This window comes from Myxocyprinus asiaticus, chromosome 3, assembly GCF_019703515.2.
Source record: "Myxocyprinus asiaticus isolate MX2 ecotype Aquarium Trade chromosome 3, UBuf_Myxa_2, whole genome shotgun sequence".
Taxonomy (NCBI): domain Eukaryota; kingdom Metazoa; phylum Chordata; class Actinopteri; order Cypriniformes; family Catostomidae; genus Myxocyprinus; species Myxocyprinus asiaticus.
The window spans coordinates 49960863-49982359 of record NC_059346.1 but is presented as its reverse complement, the minus strand read 5'-3'; the positions used below and the strand labels follow the sequence as shown (position 1 = coordinate 49982359).

At 36.0% G+C, this 21497-nt stretch overlaps 1 protein-coding gene across 1 annotated transcript in view; it reads left to right on the top strand.

The window, feature by feature from the left end:
- Window positions 1-21497, top strand: part of LOC127418278 (transmembrane protein 132E-like) — a 120259-nt gene that overhangs the window by 60349 nt on the left and 38413 nt on the right. Inside the window, exon 4 of the mRNA XM_051658798.1 lies at window positions 7977-8169. Within this exon, the coding sequence (XP_051514758.1) occupies window positions 7977-8169 (193 nt within the window). The remainder of the gene's footprint in view (window positions 1-7976; window positions 8170-21497) is intronic.

Here is a 21497-nt window from a genome sequence, read left to right as displayed (position 1 = left end):
TAAGTATAGAGAGGTGTTCTTGATATGTCTGTCCCTCCTAAGTATATTATTTCAGTTATGAAATGATTTTTGTTGGACAAAAAATCTCATAAGATACATATGTGATTTCTTTCATTTGATTTAATATCCATAACCTTCTAGCTGTAAAAGATGCAGTGTAATAAAGCTATTTCAAGCCATCTTCATCTGGCAAAGTGCAATAACATTAATAGGAAACCCATTTTAATGGAACATTTAACAGTGATATGCAATTTGTTTTTGTCATAGATATATTGTTGGTATATGCAAGCACTGGCTTCCATATATATACCAGGTTCTAGTAGAAAGACAGTGAGTCTCATTCACTAGTAATTGCATGGAAGAATATGCAGAAAAGGTTCTCATGGAAACAAATGGGTATGTGCAAACATAAATTTGTTCCTACCCTCATTCTAATGTTGATGAATCCAGTTTATTTTACAAGAGGGAGCACATACACGCAGTAACTGGCATAATACACACACCCAAACAATCTCGATATAAGGGCTTACAATTCTCAGATGAAATTATATAGAGTGAAAGGTGAGTCCAAAAGTTAGTACTTATAAAAGTGAGTCCTTTTGTTTCTAAATTGTAACTTAATTTAGAAAAAATGTATTTGCGAACGTATTGATGATTCATGATTTTGGCATAAATTGTAAATGTTCACAAACCTAAGAGGAACGTTTTATTGCTAAGAGGTTGCTCTTTCATAGCTCAAGAAACTTAATTGAGTTCTAAGTTATGTTTCATTTAAGCATTAACTGTGTCTCAGATGTTTCTCCCAAAAATTCCTTTGGAGGAATACAAATTGGAGTCAGTTGCTTTAAAACTGAATAGCACAGATAAGATAATATGATCTGGGGAAAAAAATAAAAAATAAATAAATAATACAAAATATATATATATATATATATATATATATATATATATATATATATATTTTTTTTTTTTTTTTTGAGAACATTTTGAGTTCATACTAAAATCTCTAGCTTTTGATTGTCATAGCAAATCTGAGCACAGTTTGAGATCTCTTCTGAAATAAAAAAAAAAAAAAACATGAGAATACAGAGGTCTTTTTGTCAGGAGAAATATCTGAGAAGCAGGGGACTTACGTAAGTAAGACTAAGCAAAATCTCTTTTTGCTCTCCATTTTATCTCATTGCCGTCTAGGAGAATAATTAAGAAATTAAAGAGATCTCATTTGTTATTTTTCTTGTATTACACACAAATACGCACATTTAAATTATCTAATATTCATAAGAAAATATTCCTTTACGTGGAACTTAAATGACAAAGTTTAAAAGTTTTGCTATTAAAACTTATAACTGTTAATTTGTGCAGCACCAGTGTTGGGTAAATTTCTTTCAAAAATGTAATCCACTACTGATTACTAATTACTTTTTGATAATTGCAATTAGATTACTTTACCTATTACTTCATCTGGAAAGTAATTAGATTACTAATTACTTTGAAGTTACTTTCTAAAACCAGTCAAACTTGTGAAAAAATGTGACACTAATAGCTCTTTAATATTGTATTAATATTGACTGAAATGTTATCCAAATTACAGCAATTTGGATAAAGAGATCCAGTGCATTTATAAAAATGCAACTTAACTTATCTCAAATATGCTGTAGAAGCCTAGTATCTTCAGGTATGCGTGTGTGTGTCCCCGCTATCAACAACCTTCTTAGCTGTGTGTGGCATGTATGTGTACAGTAAGCTTATTTTTGTTGGTGTGAAAGACAGAAAAAGAATACTAATGAACTCGAAACATTTCTGAAAACCCATTTGCAGACAGCTTTGATTGTAAAACCATTGTGTATTTGAATGCTTGTTGTTTCTTTTCGGTGTGCATGTACAGGTTTGCTTGTGTGTTGCATCATGCATGTCTGTGTGCATGTATGTCTGTTTGTGTGTGTACATGTGCAGCATGTGTGTGTTTAAACAACTTTACAGTGAGTGGATTATCTCCCTGCTTGTGCTCGGATGAATTGAGTATCCTTTATCACTTGCGCATCTGTAACGCTATTGCATTGTGTTTGTGTTTTGTTGTGTACAGTACATGAAGAACATAAAAGCCGTTTGCTTAGCGATGTCTTTTTCAAGATGCCGTTCTGCAAATGTTTCCACCTTGTGATATATCCCTCTGTCAGATGGGAACGAGCGCTGTTTTCCATATACACCCGAAGCCAATCCCCTCTCCTCCCGCAGCAGCTGCAGAGGGACACCCGAGGGAGGCGCATGAGGATGGGGTAGAGCGTGGAGATTTGAGGAGGATTTGTTGCCGGCCCATCCTTGCGTGCCTCTGTCAGGGCTGGGAGCACGCTGACACAGTGCTCGCTGAGATTGACTGTGAGCGCATGAAAACTTGAAACGCTTCGTTTTCAATTTGAATAAACAACTACACTCCTCTGCGTCCATTGTAACGCCACTCACTCATCTGCCATCGCCTCGATACGTGTCCTCTATGCCATGGTGGTTTATTAGAGCGCATGCTCATTAGATGACACAGCAACACACACAAAAGTACTAACATAGGAACGTAGTACATTTTAAAATGCATTCTACTTAATTAATATTATTGATTTAGCAATAAATGTGTAATCCAAGTAACTTAATTATATTCATGTCTGTTACTGTAATCAGATTACTTAATTTTGTTAAGTAACGTTACATTACTGCATTACCGCAAAATGTAATCATATTACAGTAATGCGTTAGTTTGTAACGCGTTACGCCCAACACTGTGCAGCACACTGCAACAGCGTCTGACACGTTGTCAGGCGTTGCTGTGACAACAGCCCATAGACAGGTGGTGCATGTTATTTTTAATGCAATTTCAAATCGCTTTACACTTTTCCCCACAAATAACAGAATATTCTACTTGTTTTGAGACAATTTTCTCTTTGTTTTTGGTTATAAATATCTACATGTGGCAGGAGGATCTGTGTATTGTAACAAAACCATGCCTTCGTGAGCCTGCTGTCTGAGTAGATTCATAAATTTATCTTCCTTTTATAGATTTTCCTTTAGAAAACTTGTACTGTCCTCAAATTAAGCACTCTTCTTATACTTGCAAATTTGTTCATATGCTGCCAATATTCTCTCATCATCTATCTTCTCTAACTGTAACTCTACTACTAGAAGCAAGCATTGCAAATTTGGTTTATAGCTGGCCTTGGAGGCAATAGTAGCATTATTTGTCAATATAAGTGCCTCATCATTCCATTAGTGTATTTTCAATTAAAGATTCAGTTGCTGGCACACCTCGTGCCAATTCTTTGTTTCTGCACACTAGAGTTAAGCAAGCCTAAAATTACTCTAAATGCAGAGTGTTTTGAAAGCTGGCTCTTGCATTGGCAGAGCGTAATGAATGATTGTTGACAAGACTCTTCCCTGGCCTCCATTCCTATTGTGCCGGACAATCAATTTCCAGCAACAGCCAGATAATTAAGGCAGTATTAATTTTGTTAATGTAATACCCAATGAATGCTCATGAAGGAAAGCAAACACATGTGATAGATATTGATTCCCATTATCTTTAAAATATTTCCTTGCAAATAAATGGAAGTAATCAAAGTTTTAATAGGCCAGTCACACCTAAATGGTCATGTAGTTTTAACTGGACAAATCAATGTCAAATTAGTCAAGCAACAATTAGTGACAAAACAGTATCTCTTCACAAAGGGGTCTTAACACTTTATTTTAAACCATATAGTTAGCCAGTTTAGTGTACTAATATACTGTAAAGTGTGTTATCTTACAAACCAACCAAATAAAGTATTTTTCTTTTAGTACAGAGTGCAAATCAGATGTGAAAATACAGTACACCCATTCATATTATGTATATACGCCGGACCAAAAATGTATTTGGACACACTTAAAAAAATGTATGCATGCCATTGCATTTAAAGAAAATACCAAACCAACTGGCATTTATATTAAAGAAAGATAGCACAACAACACTTTTCAAGCAGACTATTTCATAAAAAGTTTTCAAAATTGCTTTACCCATTATTCATTGACTTTCATTGTATCTTTTCCAATGCAATGAAAATGAATGGTGACTGATGCTAACATTCTGCCTAACATCTCTTTTTGTGTTTCATCTAAGAAAGAAATTAATTTAAGTTTAGAATCTTATGAAGTTGAGGTTCATTTTTTAATTAACTACCCCTTTAAGAGTCCAAATATTGTTTGGACTGTAAGTGCTTGGATATTTTCTTCTGCCTGATTTGCATGTCATACATGAAAATATTATGAATGTGCCAGTTCTATAATGAAAAGAGAAACTGAAAGAATCATTTTCATATTTCCCAGTAGAGGAAATGTAGCATCTGAAGCACTGACACATTACTTGCCCCCCACAGACAGCATTTTGAAAACCCTGCAACATTTATTCCACCATCATTCCCACTCCCACCTAGTAAATTCATTTTTGGCCATTCTCTCCCCAGTGTGGTTGTCAACTGCTATCAGCAAATGTTACCTGTAAAACAGGAGTTTCAGATAGAGGAAATAATCCTTGATGAGTGAGCATGAGACCAACAGACAGAGCTCATTAAGCCTGTCACTATCCATTGAGAAGTTTACATCCAAAGACCTTGAAGAAAATGTCTGCCAGGCACTGAAGCAGTCCTCCTCTGTGTCACTAATTTAATGTTGTTGAACTGTATGCTCAGCTGTTTAAAAAAGAGCCAGTTCTCTTTTTTTTTTCAACCTGATCTCATGTTACAACACCTACATTTTAAGTATTTTTTATGAGTCTTGTTGTATGAAAGCAGCAGTTTCCTGGTGAAATAAACACTAGAGGTGCTAAAACAACATTTTATTACTGTAACAGATAAAAGTCGGGCAAGGAGGAGGCGTGAACAGTCAACATAAAGTTTAATGTAAAACTCAACATAAAACAAACATAACCAAACACACTCTCTCTCGAACTGGCATCTCCGGTTCCCCTTTATCTCGCTCTCCCGCTGATCAGCTGATTCAGCGCTGGCTGTGCACGCTCACGGCCCAACCACGCCCTCCTCCTCGTCACACTCCTCCCCCACCCGTTTCAGTCTGGGGCGACAACCAGACTGACCTACTACACCCCCCCCCAATCTCTGGAGGGGAGACGCTGCCCTTCCGGCCGTTCTGTCAGCCAGTGGTCCGCCCCGTATCCTGGGAATCTGGGAGAGAGACAATGGGAGGCGTGGGGAGAGGGAAAGGGTGAGCAGGAGATGCACAAAGAGAGATATTTGCATGTCATACATGAAAATATTATGAATGTGCCAGCTCTATAACGAAAAGAGAAACTGAAAGAATCATTTTCATATTTCCCAGTAGTGGAAATGTAGCATCTGAACACGTTTACTATAATGCATGACTTGTACGGAAATACATTTGAACATTTTGATCACATAACCAACTACATTTAAGCTTGTTCATAAACAATCAAATTGCACTGTGCTCAAACAATAGAGTGTTGCATTTGTGTTGCAAAGGACAGGGGTACGAGTCCTGCATAGCATGCGTGGCGACACATGAGCTGAAATTGTCATAGAAGCATCACAAAATGATGTGGTTGCTTCGGCAATTGTGTTTTTAATGTCACGTTTGCTTTTTATGACACTATCGGTTAGGTTTAAGGTTTAGTGTAGGGAGGTAGGTTTTGTTTTGTTTTTTTACTCGAAGATAGAGCATTAACTTTAAAAACCTTATCTGTATGCGAGAAAATTTTGATTTACTAAAGGTTTACGTGTATAAAAACGTGCAAACTTGATAGCACACTAAAAAAAGGTCAGAGCTGATCTACTAACGTAAGATTGCCTCTTCCAGATGTGCAAAATAGCACATCTCAGCAATTTTTGCGTTTCCCCAAAATGAATGTGCAATTTAGAGGCATGCCTCTAAATGCGCATAATAAAGGGATGTTTAGATGCAAATTAATCAAATTGCATCTGCAAAGTGATTTATCAAGCCTGAGTGTCATTTCAGAAACTGAAACTACAAGAACAAATTAATACGAATGAAAGGCAGGTATTAATTTGATTTGCATTAACAATTTGCATTGTATTTGTTTTTGTCTTTGTGACAAAAAGGAGACTTTGAGAACAGATAATACATAGAACACCCTTTACTGACACACATTAATGTTAAATTAAGCTAATACTTATGAAAACCTGTTTTATTCAATTATTATAAAACTCTATATCATAACTGATAACATCATAAGCCTACTAACAATTTATGCCCAAATTATGTCATAATTTACTGTTTTAAACATTGTTTTTAAATGCCGAAATATTGCTAAATATTTTAAGTGGCGGTTCTTTCCAGTAGGCACTCCGATACATCACCTGTATACCAAACAGGTATCATCTTGATCCCGTGAAATGAACAGGGAGTGCAATTTCTGCACCGTGGAGCTTCCCGTGTCTCTCTCGTGCGCAGTTAACTTTGCCATGGTCAAGATAATAGCGGTTTGAAATTCAGGTTTAATTTAAGTATACATCAGTGGTGCAACATGTACATAATATTGTATTTTCTTTCTGAAATATGAACATTTCAAGTGAAGAGTGTCATGTGCATTCTCATCAACTACTTTTACACTTGTTAAATAGCAGGGATTTTATGATGATATCATACAATCCTATAAATAAACATATAAATGCCATATTGAATAAAAGCAAAATGGTATTTAGTGAGAGCTGTATAGTAATTGCAATATCACATGCAAAAGTCTTCTTTTGGAGGGTGAGTCCAACATATTTGCACGCATAGTTATTTGCACGATTTTTCTTAGTAAATCACTGTGGAAGGGCGGAGGGCGGGGCCGGGTCGTGATTCCGCACACCCGACCCCTAATAAGGCTGATTAAGCCCGAGAAGGATAAGGCCGACCGGAGATGGCAGTGCGACAGAGAGAGAGTTATGGACAGCTGTCTGACACCTGTGTGTGTTTGTGTTTTTGGTTCAGTTTATTATTAAAATATTATTTGTATTGTTAATTCGGTTCACGCCTCCTCTTTATTGACTGTGTTACAATCGCCTGCAAAACGCCCACGACATGCACGCGTAATTTCAAAAATTGCACAAGCAAATTAGCACCAGTTATTTGAGATCTTAGTAAATTGGGCATTTGTGGACATTTCAGCTCAGAACTTCCATGATACATGTAAGGAACCATGTAATATAATTGAGCAAAAATGTCTCTACAGTCACATACTTTTTTTTTATTATTTTATTGCTGAAATCTCTCTATTAATTATTATATGAATGGGTACAGAATTGCAGATGGGTAAGTATTTGGGAAATTGATTTGATAAGACATTTTTCTTTTCTTTTGTTTTTTGTTTTTTTTCCTCTTTTGCTGTTCCATTTGGTGATGCTAGTGGAAGACATTACACATTTTACACCTTTAAACAACTTAGTTTTTTCAACTGATTTGTGATCCTGCTAATTAACTGTTTTACAGGTTTCAATTAACATATTGGATTTTTGTAGAAGCAAGGATATATTTGTGTTTATTTTAAACGCTGTCAATCTAATGATGCTGTTTTTGCATGTAGGCTTATGTGAAGTATTTTGTTCGTTTAATACTATACACATATGCTCCCTATCTTTTTTATTTCATTTGTTGTGTTTTTAATTCCTGTAAAGGGCTCCATTTTAAGCCCCTGTAATCCAATCCAAAACAACAGATGGGCCTTGCCCACCTCTCTGATTGATTCATTTGCTGGTTGTTTCGATATATTATACCTAATACATGACAGAACATCTGTTTTTGTTGATGGCCAGGACATTAATCCATTTAATGTTTAAATACATACCTGACCCTAATTAGACTCTCCTAAATGAGTTTAATGGCTAAATTTGGTGGTTTGCCCTGCAGTATTTTTACTGCAGGGCAAGCATAATAATTGATCACTTGTTTACTGTCAATTAATCTTTTTGTATGCTCTTCAGGTATATGGCTGCCAGTATCGAAATCATGCAGCTGGACTTTGAGATGGAGAACTTCACCAGCCAATCAGTCACCAGAAGAATCAACTGGAACATTGATTACCGGGGACAAACTCCAGCCTCGGACACAGAGAAGGTTGTAACAGAGCTGACGGTTGTACAGAAGGAAATCCAAGCCATCATTCCACTTTCAATGGTAAGAGGTTCCTCCCAGTGTCCACATCAAATAATATACATTTGCACTTTATCAATCTATTTTAAACGTTATTCAAATATAATTTCATTGAATGTGTTAAATCAGTAATAAATACACAACAGTGACTGCCCACTTTTTCAGCAGCTTTGTTTCTGGAAGTATTTGTAGCGCGGAGGAGGGCGGGGCCGGGCCGGAATGACGCACGCCCGGACCTCAATCAGCCTGATGAGGCGAGCGAGGGATAAAGGCGACCAGAGATGGCAGTTCGAGAGAGAGAGAGAGACTACAGGACAGCTGCCTGTAGTTCTCTCTCTCTCTCTCGGACTGCCATCTCCGGTCGTCTTTATCCCTCGCTCGCCTCATCAGGCTGATTGAGGTCCGGGCGTGCGTCATTCCGGCCCGGCCCCGCCCTCCTCCGCGCTACAGTATTTTTCACATTCATTTTCTTCTGAAGCATTTATTGATTTGTTTAATCTTTAGGATAAAGAGTTCTAAAGCTTGAATCAAACCAATGAGCTCTGAGATGAATCAAAATTCTCAAACTAGAGACTCTGATGTACTTATCCTCTTGTTTAATTGTACATCTGTGCTTTCCACATCTCTTTCTGTCCTTGTTAGAGTCAGTTGTCCTTTGTCTTTGAAGACTGCAGTGTACACCTTTGTATGAAATCTTCAGTTTTTTGGCAATTTCAAGCATTGTATAGCCTTCATTTCTCAAAACAATGATTGACTGATGAGTTTCTAGAGAAAGCTGTTTCTTTTTTGCCATTTTTGACCTAATATTGACCTTAAGACATGCCAGTCTATTGCATTTAACGAACCAAATAGCTTTCAAATGTGTTTGATATGATGGTAAGTAATTTTCTAGTACCAAATTAGCAATTTAGCATGATTACTCAAGGATAAGGTGTTGGAGTGATGGCTGCTGGAAATGGTGCCTGTCTAGATTTGATTAAATATGACTTTTTTCAAATAGTGATGTTGCTGTTTTTTTTACATCAGTAATGTCCTGACTATACTTTGTGATCTATACAGACGTGTGTGTGTGTGTGTGTGTGTGATTACACAACTATACATAAACAATATTAATAAAATATCTTACCTGTTGTGTAAGAAAAAGCCATCTCTGAGTCGCTTTTAAATCTTTTCGGTTGTCTCCACCTCTGAAAAGCCAAGCTGATGTTGATTAGGGATTTATTACAGACTCTGTCGCATTCCTTTTGTGCTTGTAGACTCTGCTCTGTTCGGGGTTTCTTTGTTTTTACAACCGGTGATTCCCCAGAGGTTTGCCGTTTTGAATGATCCATGGTCAATTTTTCTTGTTCATTTTGACAACAAACTTTCAGCTTCAGCTACTACCACACCACAGATGCGCTACAGTAGCCGAAGCTAATTTTCTTTGTGTATGGATATGACGTCAACACGCACGGGCGAATGACGTATGTGTGCAATTTCCCGCAAAATCCCTCCCGACAGCTCTAAAATATAAATCATTATTATAGGTTTATCAAAGTGTATTTGGGTAAAGACATGGTTTGAAAGATGGATTTTTGTTGCACTCTCTCATTAACATTTTGTAAATTTTTTACTAAAAAAAGTTACATAGTGTAGCTTTAAAGGAATATTCAGTGTTAAATACAATTTAAGCTCAATCAATTTCTTTAAAAAAAGAGCAAAAATCTGTTACAGTGAAGCTCTTATAATTGAAGTGAATGGGGCCAATTTTGGAGGGATTAAAGGCATAAATGTGATGCTTATCATTTTATAAAAGCACTTACATTAATTCTTCTGTTTAAACGCATGCATTATTTGAGCTGTAAAGTTGTTTAAACCTTCATTTTACAGTCGTTTTAAGGTTTAAGGGTTTGTTGACATTACGTCATAGCAATGAAGTTGTAAAATTGGAGATAACTTTACACAGAAAAGGATACTAAGTGATTTTATCACACTAAAATCATGCATGTTGTTTTTGTGTTGTAGCTATACTTTTGAAATAGTGAGCATTTTTGCTTTTTTTTTTTAGCAAAAAGGAGAGGCAAGTAAAAATATTTGTTTTTGTGATAAACAGTATTATGCCACAAACGCTGTCGATTGAGCTTAACTTGTATTGAACCTGGAATATTCCTATATATATAGAATTTGAGTCAAAATTTCATATAGAAATGAGTCACCCATAAATGAAAATTCTGTCATCATGTAATCACCCTCATGTTGTTCAAAATCCGTATGAGCAAAAGGTATCCTGGTGGCTCTTTTTTCAGTATAATGTCAGATAAAGGGGATTTCCAAAATTACAAAAAACACTGTAAAAGTATCATAAAAGTAATTGATGTACATTGTGCAGTATAGCCTATTCTAGGTCTTCTGAAGCCATTTGATAGCTTGGTATGACAAACAGACAAAAATGTGTCTGCTGTAGTTCTGAAATCAAATATGACACCATGGGTTCTCGCATGACCACACATCATTGACATCAAACCTGACATGACATGTAATGGCACAATAATAGAGCTAACTTCCAAAAATACCAGCCACTTACTATTTTTAGTATATCATCTACAGTATATCCAATAAAATCACTGCATAGAATCGCACTACTCTTTCATGAGACACATTAGACATCTATTGTTCAAGAGCACCTCATATTCTCCTTATAAGGCCCATTGCATGCACTTTGTTCCTAAGCCGTGATTCACATTGTCTTTTAAGTGAGGCTGGCAGAAAAGACCCTTATTCACACTTTTCACAGTAATACTTTTTAAAGTAATAGGTCTGTGGAAAAGGGCTAGAAAAGAATCCACCCTTTGCTTACCCACTCACTCCTGTAGTAAGAGACTCCATTATTCACCTATTAAAATTCAGAGCAGTCAGTGTTAAAGAGTGGCTAGGGCCACTTGCCCTCCCCCATAATATGTGTGTATATTAAACTCTAGCATGATTCAGTACATGGGTACCAGGTGCAGAAGAAGACATTTTGCTTCATGTTGAGAGGCTTCTTTGACCTGTTTGTATCCTGCATCCCCCCCTGAAACCCATCGATGTGTTTCAGAAGCCCTGTGCAGGCAGAAGTGGTTCAAATAACGAGAAGTGAATACAAAACAAGACAGTCATGAGGGAAATACTTAAATCTGCAGCAGTTCAGAAGACTCATATTTTGTATTTGTTTTTTGTTTTTTCTCAGTACCCCGTTTCAAGAACGCACACACACACACAATATATACTCTCTTAAAACAAGCTTTTCATACTCACTAGTTTATTAAATTTGTCCTTACAATTCTAGAAGTGTATATACATACATCACAGAAGAATTCTGTCATTATTGACATTTCTCTGGAACCTTTGTGCCACAATGTAATTTCCACCACGTCAAATTACGTATTGTATTTGATGGCATTCTTTGGTAGAAATTATGTGGAAATAACATTTTAAACGTGTGAAATAAAATACATACAGAAGCTAGCATTTTGTGTATCCTAACAATGAAGAAATTACATTACCACACTTTTTGCATATAATAACAAAATTACGACTTTTTCTTTGTTTTCTTCACACAACACATCTCAAGTATGCTCTTCACTGGCACTTTTGTCTCCCTGGTAACCAACCAAATACACTAACTTTTGATTTTGGAGCAAAACTTTTGGTTGTGGTGAAAATAACGCCACAAGTGTTAGTTTGTGTAAAAACTACAGTGGCAGGAAAAGTATGTGAATATTTTGGAATTTGCTGGTTTTCTGCATTAATTGGTCATACAATGTGATCTCATCTTCATCATGGTCACAAGTATAGATGAACACAATGTTCTTAAGTTAACAACACACAAACAGTTATAATATTTTATGTCTTTATCGAACACATCCCATTAAATATTCACATTGCTGTGGAAAAAAGTAAGTGAACCCTTGGATTTAAAAACTGGTCGATGCTCCTTTGGCTGCAATAACCTCATCCAAGTGTTTCCGGTAGCTGCGGATTAGATCTGCACAACATTCAGAAGGAATTTTGGACCATTCTTCCTTACAGAACTGCTTCAGCTCAGCCATATTCTTTGGATGTCTGGTGTGGACTGCTATCTTGAGGTCATTCCACAGCATCTCTATTGGGTTAAGGTCTGGGCTCTGACAGGGCCACTCCAAAATGTGGATTTTCTTTTTTTTGAAGACTTTTTGTAGTGGATTTACTTCGAGGTTTAGGGTCATTGTCCTGCTGCATCACCCAACTTCTACTGAGCATCAGCTGATGCACAGCCACCCTGATATTGTCCTGTAGGATATCTTGATATAGTTGGGAATTAATTTTTCCCAGCAAAGCATGATGCTCCCTCCACCGTACTTCACCGTTGAGATTATGTTTTCATAATACGTAGTGCTGTGTGGTCGTTCAAAACAATTCAACCTTAGTTTCATCAGTCCACAAAACAGTTTCCAAGTAGCACTATGGAGTGTCAAGGTGGTCTTTGGCAAACTTCAGGCATGCAGCAATGTTTTTGTTGGAAAGCAGCGGCTTCCTTCGTGATGTCCTGCCATGGACACCATGCCTGTTTACTGTTTTCCATATAGTAGACTCAAAAACAGAGATGTTAACCAGTTACAATGATTCCTTCAAGTCTTTATCTGTCACTCTAGGGTTCTTTTTTTACCTCACTGAGCATTCTGTGGTGTACCCTTTGAGTCATCTTGGCTGGACGGCCACTTCTAGGGAGAGTAGCCACAGTACTAAATCATCTCATTTATAGACAGTTTGTATAACTGTGGACAGATGAATATCTAAGCTCTTTAAGGTAACTTTGTTACCCTTTCCAGCTTTATGCAAAGCAACAATTCTTGATTGTAGGTCTTCTGAGATCTCTTTTTTTTATGAAGGCATGTTCCACGTCAGCAGATGCTTCTTGTAAATAGCTAACTCAAAATGTTTAAGTGCTTTTTATAAGTCAGAGTATCTCTAACCCACACCTCCAATCTTGTTCAATTAATTGGATGCCAGGTTTGCCAACTCCTGACTCTAATTAGCTTTGGTTGACGTCATTAGCCTAGGGGTTCACATACTTTTTCCAACCTACACTTACTGTTACTGAATGTTTGAATGATGAATTCAATATGAACAATAAAATAATTTGTGTTTTATTAATTAAAACAGATTTGTGTTAGTTCATTATTGTAACTTAGATGGAGATCAAACCAGATTTTTTGACAAATTTATACATAAATGCAGGTAATTCCAAAGGGTTCACATAATATTTCTTGCCACTGTATATAATTCACTCTTTTTTTTTAGAAAAAATAAAAATAATGTTTAATATTTCTGATGGATTTTCATATTGTGAAAGGATATTTCACCCAAAAATGTAAATTGACAGAATTTAAATTTTTGGGTGAACTATCCCTTTAAGGTTGAAAATGGTGGTCTGGGATGAGGGAAAAACATTCAAATCTACACATAAAAGTAATTTAAAAACTAGCAAAAGAAAAAATAGATAAATGATGAAGGCAGGATAAATAGTTTCCAGTTTTAATGAGACCTTTATATAGCGAAAAAGGGAAAAAAAAAATGTGACTCTTAGTAAAGAGCCCTGTGTGTTAGTTTTAATAAAAATCAAACCCTGGGATAAAAGAATGGCTGTAGTTGAAGAAACACCCATTAATACGTACAGACCAAGAACAGCTGTCGAACATTGTTTTACACATGGGGGTGTGAGTGTTCAATAGCTGGAAGTGATGCAGAACATGCCATGTGTTTCTGTGGGTTTATGCATGAAGAAGACCTTTTTAAATCATCTATATGCTCAAGAGGTCTGTTCGTGCTCATTGGGGGACTTGTAAGGAGAAAGCAATAAGAGAGCCTCACATAAGAGATCTTTATAGACACAACAATGGCAGAGCCTAGGTTGCATGCCAAACACGTTAAATGAATCCTGCACTGATTTAGGCATGCAAATCACACTTTATATTGTGCACCCACAGACACACAATCACACATCAGACACAGAGCATAATGAGTATGCCACATACAGAGCAGACGTTCATATAGGTGCAGATACAAAATCATGCATGTATACACAGTATGCATTTTTTGTGATTCTTTGCATTTCTTAATCTATACAAACATGCACACATGTATAAAACCCTAGATAGAAAGCATATGTTTTGACAAAGGAGAAAAGGGAGAGAAGGTGTGTATATACTGTACAGTACATAGCATATACACTGTGGGGTCCAAAAGTCCACATTTAAACGTGGAAATAAACTGAAAGATTTAGGATTTAGAAAACTTTACAGCAAGGAAAAAGAATTGTCCCTTTCATATCTTATGCAATTTTGGTCTGATAATCTGGTAATATCTAATCAAATATGTATCTTGTTTTAAGTATTGTTTTACCGAAAAACAAGACAAAAGAATACTGATTAAGACAATGATTTATTGCAGTGTGGACCCCACTGTATATTTGTGACATGACACAGTAGGACTCATCATATGTAGCCTCAGCCGGTTTTCCCAGCAGGCTCAGTCTGGCTTCAATTAGCCCTTCCACCTCAAAGTGCCCCTCTCTCAACCTCTATTAACATTAGCTGCTCTTTCCAGCCCTTCAACACTGATGCAGAATCAGCTCTGCATTCTCTCTTGAAATAGCTCAGGTTTGGCACGGGGAGCTGGTCCTTGATCAGCACTCGGGGGACAGAGGATGTGTTGGCTACATTGGCTTCACTACTGCCTCCTGCTTCAATAGTGTGCAATAAATAAAATATGACACAGACTTCCACTTGGGGCTAGTGTCACACACGCATGCACTCCAACAACAAAACACACACACACTTACTGATCAAATAATGGCCTATATATATGAAAGTAATGATGACCTTATTGTAAGGGGCTAATGCTGTACTGACTATGTTTTTTTTTAGATTCATCTTTCAATTCTGAGTTTAAAGCCAATTATGATGAAGAGGAGGGTGTGGCCAGCCATGCACCTTCACGGCCCGGCCATGCCCTCCTCCTCGTCGCACCAATATAAAATCAAAATTTTCCATTTTTACTTTCTTAACACAGACAATTGGTCTTATAGTGCACGATATCATTGCACTCCAAGGGGTAGTTCTTTGTAATGCCTGATTAGAATTGTGTTACTAATTTCTGTTGTAGATGATCAAATTTAGTTAGAAAATACAGTAATCCATTCAGTATATAACACAATAGAGCACTAAATTCAACATTTGATGAATTTACGTGAAGTACTTTTACTGAATATGCAAGCTTAGTAGGATAATTGAACTGTAGGGAATGCATGCTGATAGTCAGCTTAGCAGGCTAATCGGTTAGCATGAAAACACAGTAAGTAACGCCAGAGACTATTTAGCAGAGATGGGTCACTTCTATTAAAATGAATGGGAGAAATTGGAACACCCAATGGTCAACGGATGTAGAAAAGAAGTCTGGCCTTACATGTAAAAGAGCCAATCACCTTTTAGATACAGATATCGGCTGTTAATCAACTCAAGAACACGCATGCGCATTAGTTATACAATCTGGGAATTTTTTCTGAGGTAAAGAAGCACAATTTATGATTCCAGTGTTGACAGATTTTACTGCTGATTTGAAATGTGTTCTTTGATCATAATCTTGACCAACCGTTTTGGACATTTCGGTGTTCCCCCATTCAAGTAGATAGGAGCTGCACTTTCATGACAGGAAATGGCTTCCCGAGAGTGTTCCAAAGATGGCCACTAATGGACTGACTTGCTAGAAAGACTTTGGTAACCTTTAATTTTCCCTTACAAAAATCTGGAGTTCTGGCAAACCCTTGTGGCAAATTTACAGCAAGTTTGCCAGCTCTCTAGATTTTTGTATGGGTGACCATTTGTTGCTTTGGTTATATCATGTGATATATCACATAAAGCTTACACAACAATAACTGATGTATTTTCAGCTATAAGACTACAATAATCTTTAAGCGATATTGTAGGAATTCAGCAGCCAGCAATGGTATCATAAGTTTATCTTCTTTAGCTCAAATCACTAAAAAACAACTGTATTTTCCAGGCTGGTCTAGCTAATGTGCATGTGCATTCTAAGGTTAAAAACAGACTATGGCTCTATCAATACAGTGAACATCTACTTTTTACGATTCAATCAATTCCAGATTGATTAAATCAAGTCCCGTCCTACATCTTTTATGGTCGAAAATCCTGTTTCACTCTAAAATGTCACATTAGAGAAGTAAAATGGGTTGTGAATGTTTCATGTTGACTTTAAATGCCCCATATTTTATTAGAAGCCACTTGACCATATGCATCCATGTTTAAGTCCACAAGGCATTTGCTGCAATAAAGAAAGCTGTATATTCATGGTGCCTTGTACACATTTTTAAAATGTTTTGAAAAATCTAATTGTTAGAGCAGCCTGTCACCTCAACAGTGTCTCATATCAAACAGCTTGTGTCTTTTGTATCCTGTTGTATGTGATAAGAGGCTCAGGTTTACCTTGTTCTGACTGTGTGCAGAGTCTAATGGCTTGCAAAAGCTCCCTTGCTGTTATTTACGACTGGAGCTGTCTGTATCCATCTGAGCTGGCTGTTTCACTCATCACGTGTGCACGCTTGGCTCCTGCTGTGTGCCACTGTAAATACTCCCATTTGCATTCTCTACCACACACTCACACATTGTTGAGACACTATAATGTGATTCATATTGCTACCCCTCAAAAAGTACCAAAAAGTGCCATGTTATTATCCTTGCAAAAAAAGTACTGTAACATGGTATGAGAATGGCAATACCATGAAACGTAAGGAATAATTGACGACGGACTGTTGAATTATTGAAAAATAATGCACTTTTGTCACTTTCTTTGTTTAATTTTGTTATATTGCTTTGGTAGCCTGTACGGCTCTTTGAAATAACTAAATAATTTGGCAAAGTGATTTGGAACCATTATGCGTTCAAGACCCGGAACTACTTCATAGCCGTGTGTTTACTGGAAAATAACTGCACACCTTAGAATGTCCAGCAACCAATCAGAATCAAGCATTCAACAGACCCGTGGTATAACTGGATATATACCATGATGTTGAAATTCATATATCATTGTATTTGAGGTACTTCCAAGAATACTGTGGTGTTACGACCCTGGTCTAGGACTGAGGTGTAATATAAATAAAGATTTCTCAGCACCAGTTTTTAATTTCGTTCTTTTTCATTTTCTTTTTTCTTTTCTTTTTTCTTTTCTTTTTTATTGTTTTTTTGAAAACACCACTTACACAAGGAAGCAAAATAAGCTTCATGATTAGGCAAAGGCTAACTACCTGTACTAAATCAACTAAACATCCTTACAAAAACAAATATAAAAATAAATAATAAAAAAATAAAAATATATATATACAGAGGTCTACATGAAAGTACCATGGCACCATTAATTTAGCTGTCACTAATAAAAAGTACCATGTTATTCGTTTTGTGAAAAATTGTAATACTGTGTTTTTTGGACATGCATCATGGTAATATATATATATATATTTTTTTTAAGTACTTTGGAAAACCATGTATATGTGGTAATCATTCAGTACTATTGTATATTTCCATGTACCATGGTAAAACCTTGATTATTTGGACATTTACATGGGGTACCATGCAAATATGGTATTTATTAAGCACCATGGTATTTATCAGATTACTATAGTTTTACCATCTGATATCTTTACTGTGTCATGTTACCACCACAGTTCTTTTGCGGAATCGGAAACTCAATAAACTGTTTCTCAGAGTAGATTTTTGGACATTTATCATTGAAATGCCATAGTATTCTTTGAAGGACATAATATGATACATAAATATGGTAATCATTCAGTACCATGGTATATATACAAGTACTATGGTACTATTGATTTAGCTATCACCATCAAAAAATTGACAGGTTATTACCATGATTTTGTGGACATGTTACCGTAGTAATATCATGTTGTTGTTTTTTTTTAACATATACTGTAGTGTTACCATGATTATTTTTATTTTATTTATTTATTTTTTTACATTTACCACGAGGTACCATGCAAATACCATTATTGTAATAAATAGTGTTATAATTCTGTACCATGGTATATATTACATTTTCCATAGTTTTACCATCTGATACGATACCATTTTTGGATCATAGAACCAGTATAGTAATTTTTACAAGGGTTCAGACACTCAAACTTTCTCAGACTTGATTCTTCATTTATCCTGGTAATGCCATGATATTCTTTTTTGGATTTGGATCATGGAGTACCATTGTACATTAATATGATAATCATTCAGTACCAGTACTGTACAATGGTATGGCCGCAGTACTGTTTTGCAGAGACTAAATAAAGCTTTTCTCATACTGAAGTCTTGATGTGATAACTGTATTCTGTTCTGTGCTTAGTTATTTTTTGCCAAAAATAAAACTGGATCTGAATCAGCTTCCTTTTGCTGACAGTCCCTGTGTGTCCATGACCATCTGTTTAGCTTTTTGCTTCAAGTAAAAAAAAGATTATTACAGTGGTAGGCAATGCCAGCACAATTGGCTTTTTTTTTTTAACATATATCGTATGAATTAAATTCTTTGGGCGCATTGTTGACCTTTAAAGTTTAGCTTGCATAAAAATGAGATGTCAAGTTAGGAATACAGCCATTCGACTGCAGAATAAAAGCCTTTGCAGGGACCTAAAATTATTTTTATTTTTTTCCTTTTTCAGAGCAAGTACCCAAGACTTCAATTTAAACAAGGCAGGCAGGCAACTAATGCGCTTTGAATAAAAATTATGATTACACAGTTTCAACTATAAGATATCAGTGATGTAATTCAGAGCTAATAACTCATTTACTCAGTGGGGAGAAATAAAAGAGAAGCTAATTCACACTGTGATTTGCAAGTCGAACATTCAAGACCCTTTACTTAAGGTGACTTCATTCTTTTGGCATGAGGGAAATTGGAATAAAGAGACAAATAGTGATTTAGATGTCTGTTTTTTTTTAGTTGTAGTTTCTATATATGTCTATATAGTATATGTTGTAATGTTATACAGACAGTTCCAAAAACAGCCTAAGTCAATCAGTTTCGATGAGAGTTTATTTGAGGCAACATAAGAGACAGCAACTGTTGGCAATGTGACAAAGTTGAGCCAGAGACAGTATAGGAGGAGATGGGCCACTCATAGAAAAATGAATGGGAGAAATTGTCATTCTCGGTAAGGCGGCTGTAGAAATGGAAGCCCCAGCTTTTAATGTATAGAGCCAGTCATCTTTTTGAAAGCATTTGTTTACTCTTGAACAGTATGGATGATCCCATTAGTCCAAATCCCTCACCACATTGATATTCAACATCAAATATATTTTTATTGGAAGTAATTTTGTCACATCGAGCTGTGTTTTGGCTTTCAGTGTGAGCAGAAAATACTTTACTGGAAACTTGTTTCGCACCTGGACATAGCAGTTATATAGTAAAGCGTCAGCAAAGAAAAAAGCTGTTCAAATAAAGATTCAAGTAGTTTTTATGTGTATATATTATATTCAACCCTGACACCCTGAAAGGGCACTCTATACATTAAAATGTTCAAGTAATGTTGGTTGGAACCCTGCTCAAATGCTACAGCAGATTTAACATTCATACCTCTAGCCTTTTGTGATATTTTACATCTGAATTTGATGCATTTATTTCTACTTTTTGAAATGCCTGTTTTAACGCAAAGGGAAATTTTCTCTCAAATATACACTTTTGAAGCTTGAGAGAGAGAGAGTGTTGAGAGAAGAGCTGCAGAATCTTTTCTTTATTCCTGAGGGTCACAAGGGAAATAATTTACAGTTAGTTGTGCAACATCCCTGCAGCAATTCTAACCAAAATAATGAATTGATTCTTGTTGGAAAGCAATTGTGCTGCCAATGTGCTCTTTAACTGGCTCTGGCTTTTGAGATATAATTGAAAGCATAGATTTTATTTGCATGTGTCATCCAACAAGAAAACTTCCAAATGCGTAAGCTGAGGACAGAATATTCTGAAAGTTAATCTGTACCTTTGGTGATCCATAGAGCTGCTGCAGTTTTGTTTTATACCTACTGTAAGTGTACGACAATCTCATTCCCATTTGAGTTTATCACAGATAGCTCCTTTTCTTCAATTTTCATTAAATTCATGTCGTATTCATGTATACATTATTTTCCAATTAAAGATCGATATTCTGGTTAAGGCTTATTCTGAACATCCTTATTCTGGATTCGTGCTTCACAGATATTGGAATATTCCGGTATACACATAATTGGCATTTCTTGTGGAAATACTGGAGATGCTCGCTCTTGCCAATTCAATTACATTTCAGTTTTAGTCATTCCATTTAATTACTTCTCATTCCTTGACAACAGTGCAATGAATTGCAAAATGTAGTTCATGAGACTTTTACGGTGCAGCTGTCTGTCAACAGATTTATTTGTTCTTTCATTTTCTTTCAAAGAGAATCCGTCTTCTCACTTAATAATGTGTTTCTTTAAAAACTTGACTTTTCACAACTGTCAGTGTCTTGTTGTACTCATAATTACTTTCATTTGGACATATGCAGATATAGACTACTGTAAATAAAAATGGGATATTCTGAATAAAGTGTTTACATTACACAGAATACAGATTAAAGGAATTTTAGGGTTTGTTGACATTGCATCATCATGACAACAAAGTTGTAAAATTGGATAAACTTTACACAGAAAAGGTTACACACAAAAAGCATGTTAACATGCATAATGTTTACATTTTGTGGCTGTATTTTTAAAACAGTGAGTATTTTTTGGCCCCGTTCACTTCTGTTGTTAGTGCCTCACTGTAACCCAGATTTTTGCTGTTTTTAAAGAAAAGGAGGGGCAAGTCAACATTTATTTTTGTGGTAATCACCATTATGCCACAAATGTATGGAGGCAGAATGATCTCAAAAAGAATATGTTTACAAAATACAGTTCATAAATGCACAGCACCATACACATTCACATAATCTGATTCATAAGAGCCAAAGCGCTCCTCTTTTTTGTAGGTTGAAAGGCGATAAAAAATCATTTTCAGGTTTTTTGGATTTGTCTGAAGTGCAAAAAATCTACACAACAGCTTTTCGTCATGTTTTTCATTGTTAAAATGAAATTCTAAAAACCAATTCTATCAGATATTTCTCTCCTGTTGTTCTCATAGGAATAATGAGTAACTATGGTAACAGGGAAAAACTATCCACCAGAGTGTGATTGGTGGATTAAAAACTGAATGTGATTGGCTAAAGAGGACTTCCTTAAAAAATAACAATGCAAATTTGTGAATTGAAACCTGGCAGGAAAGTCTCAAAAAAGCCA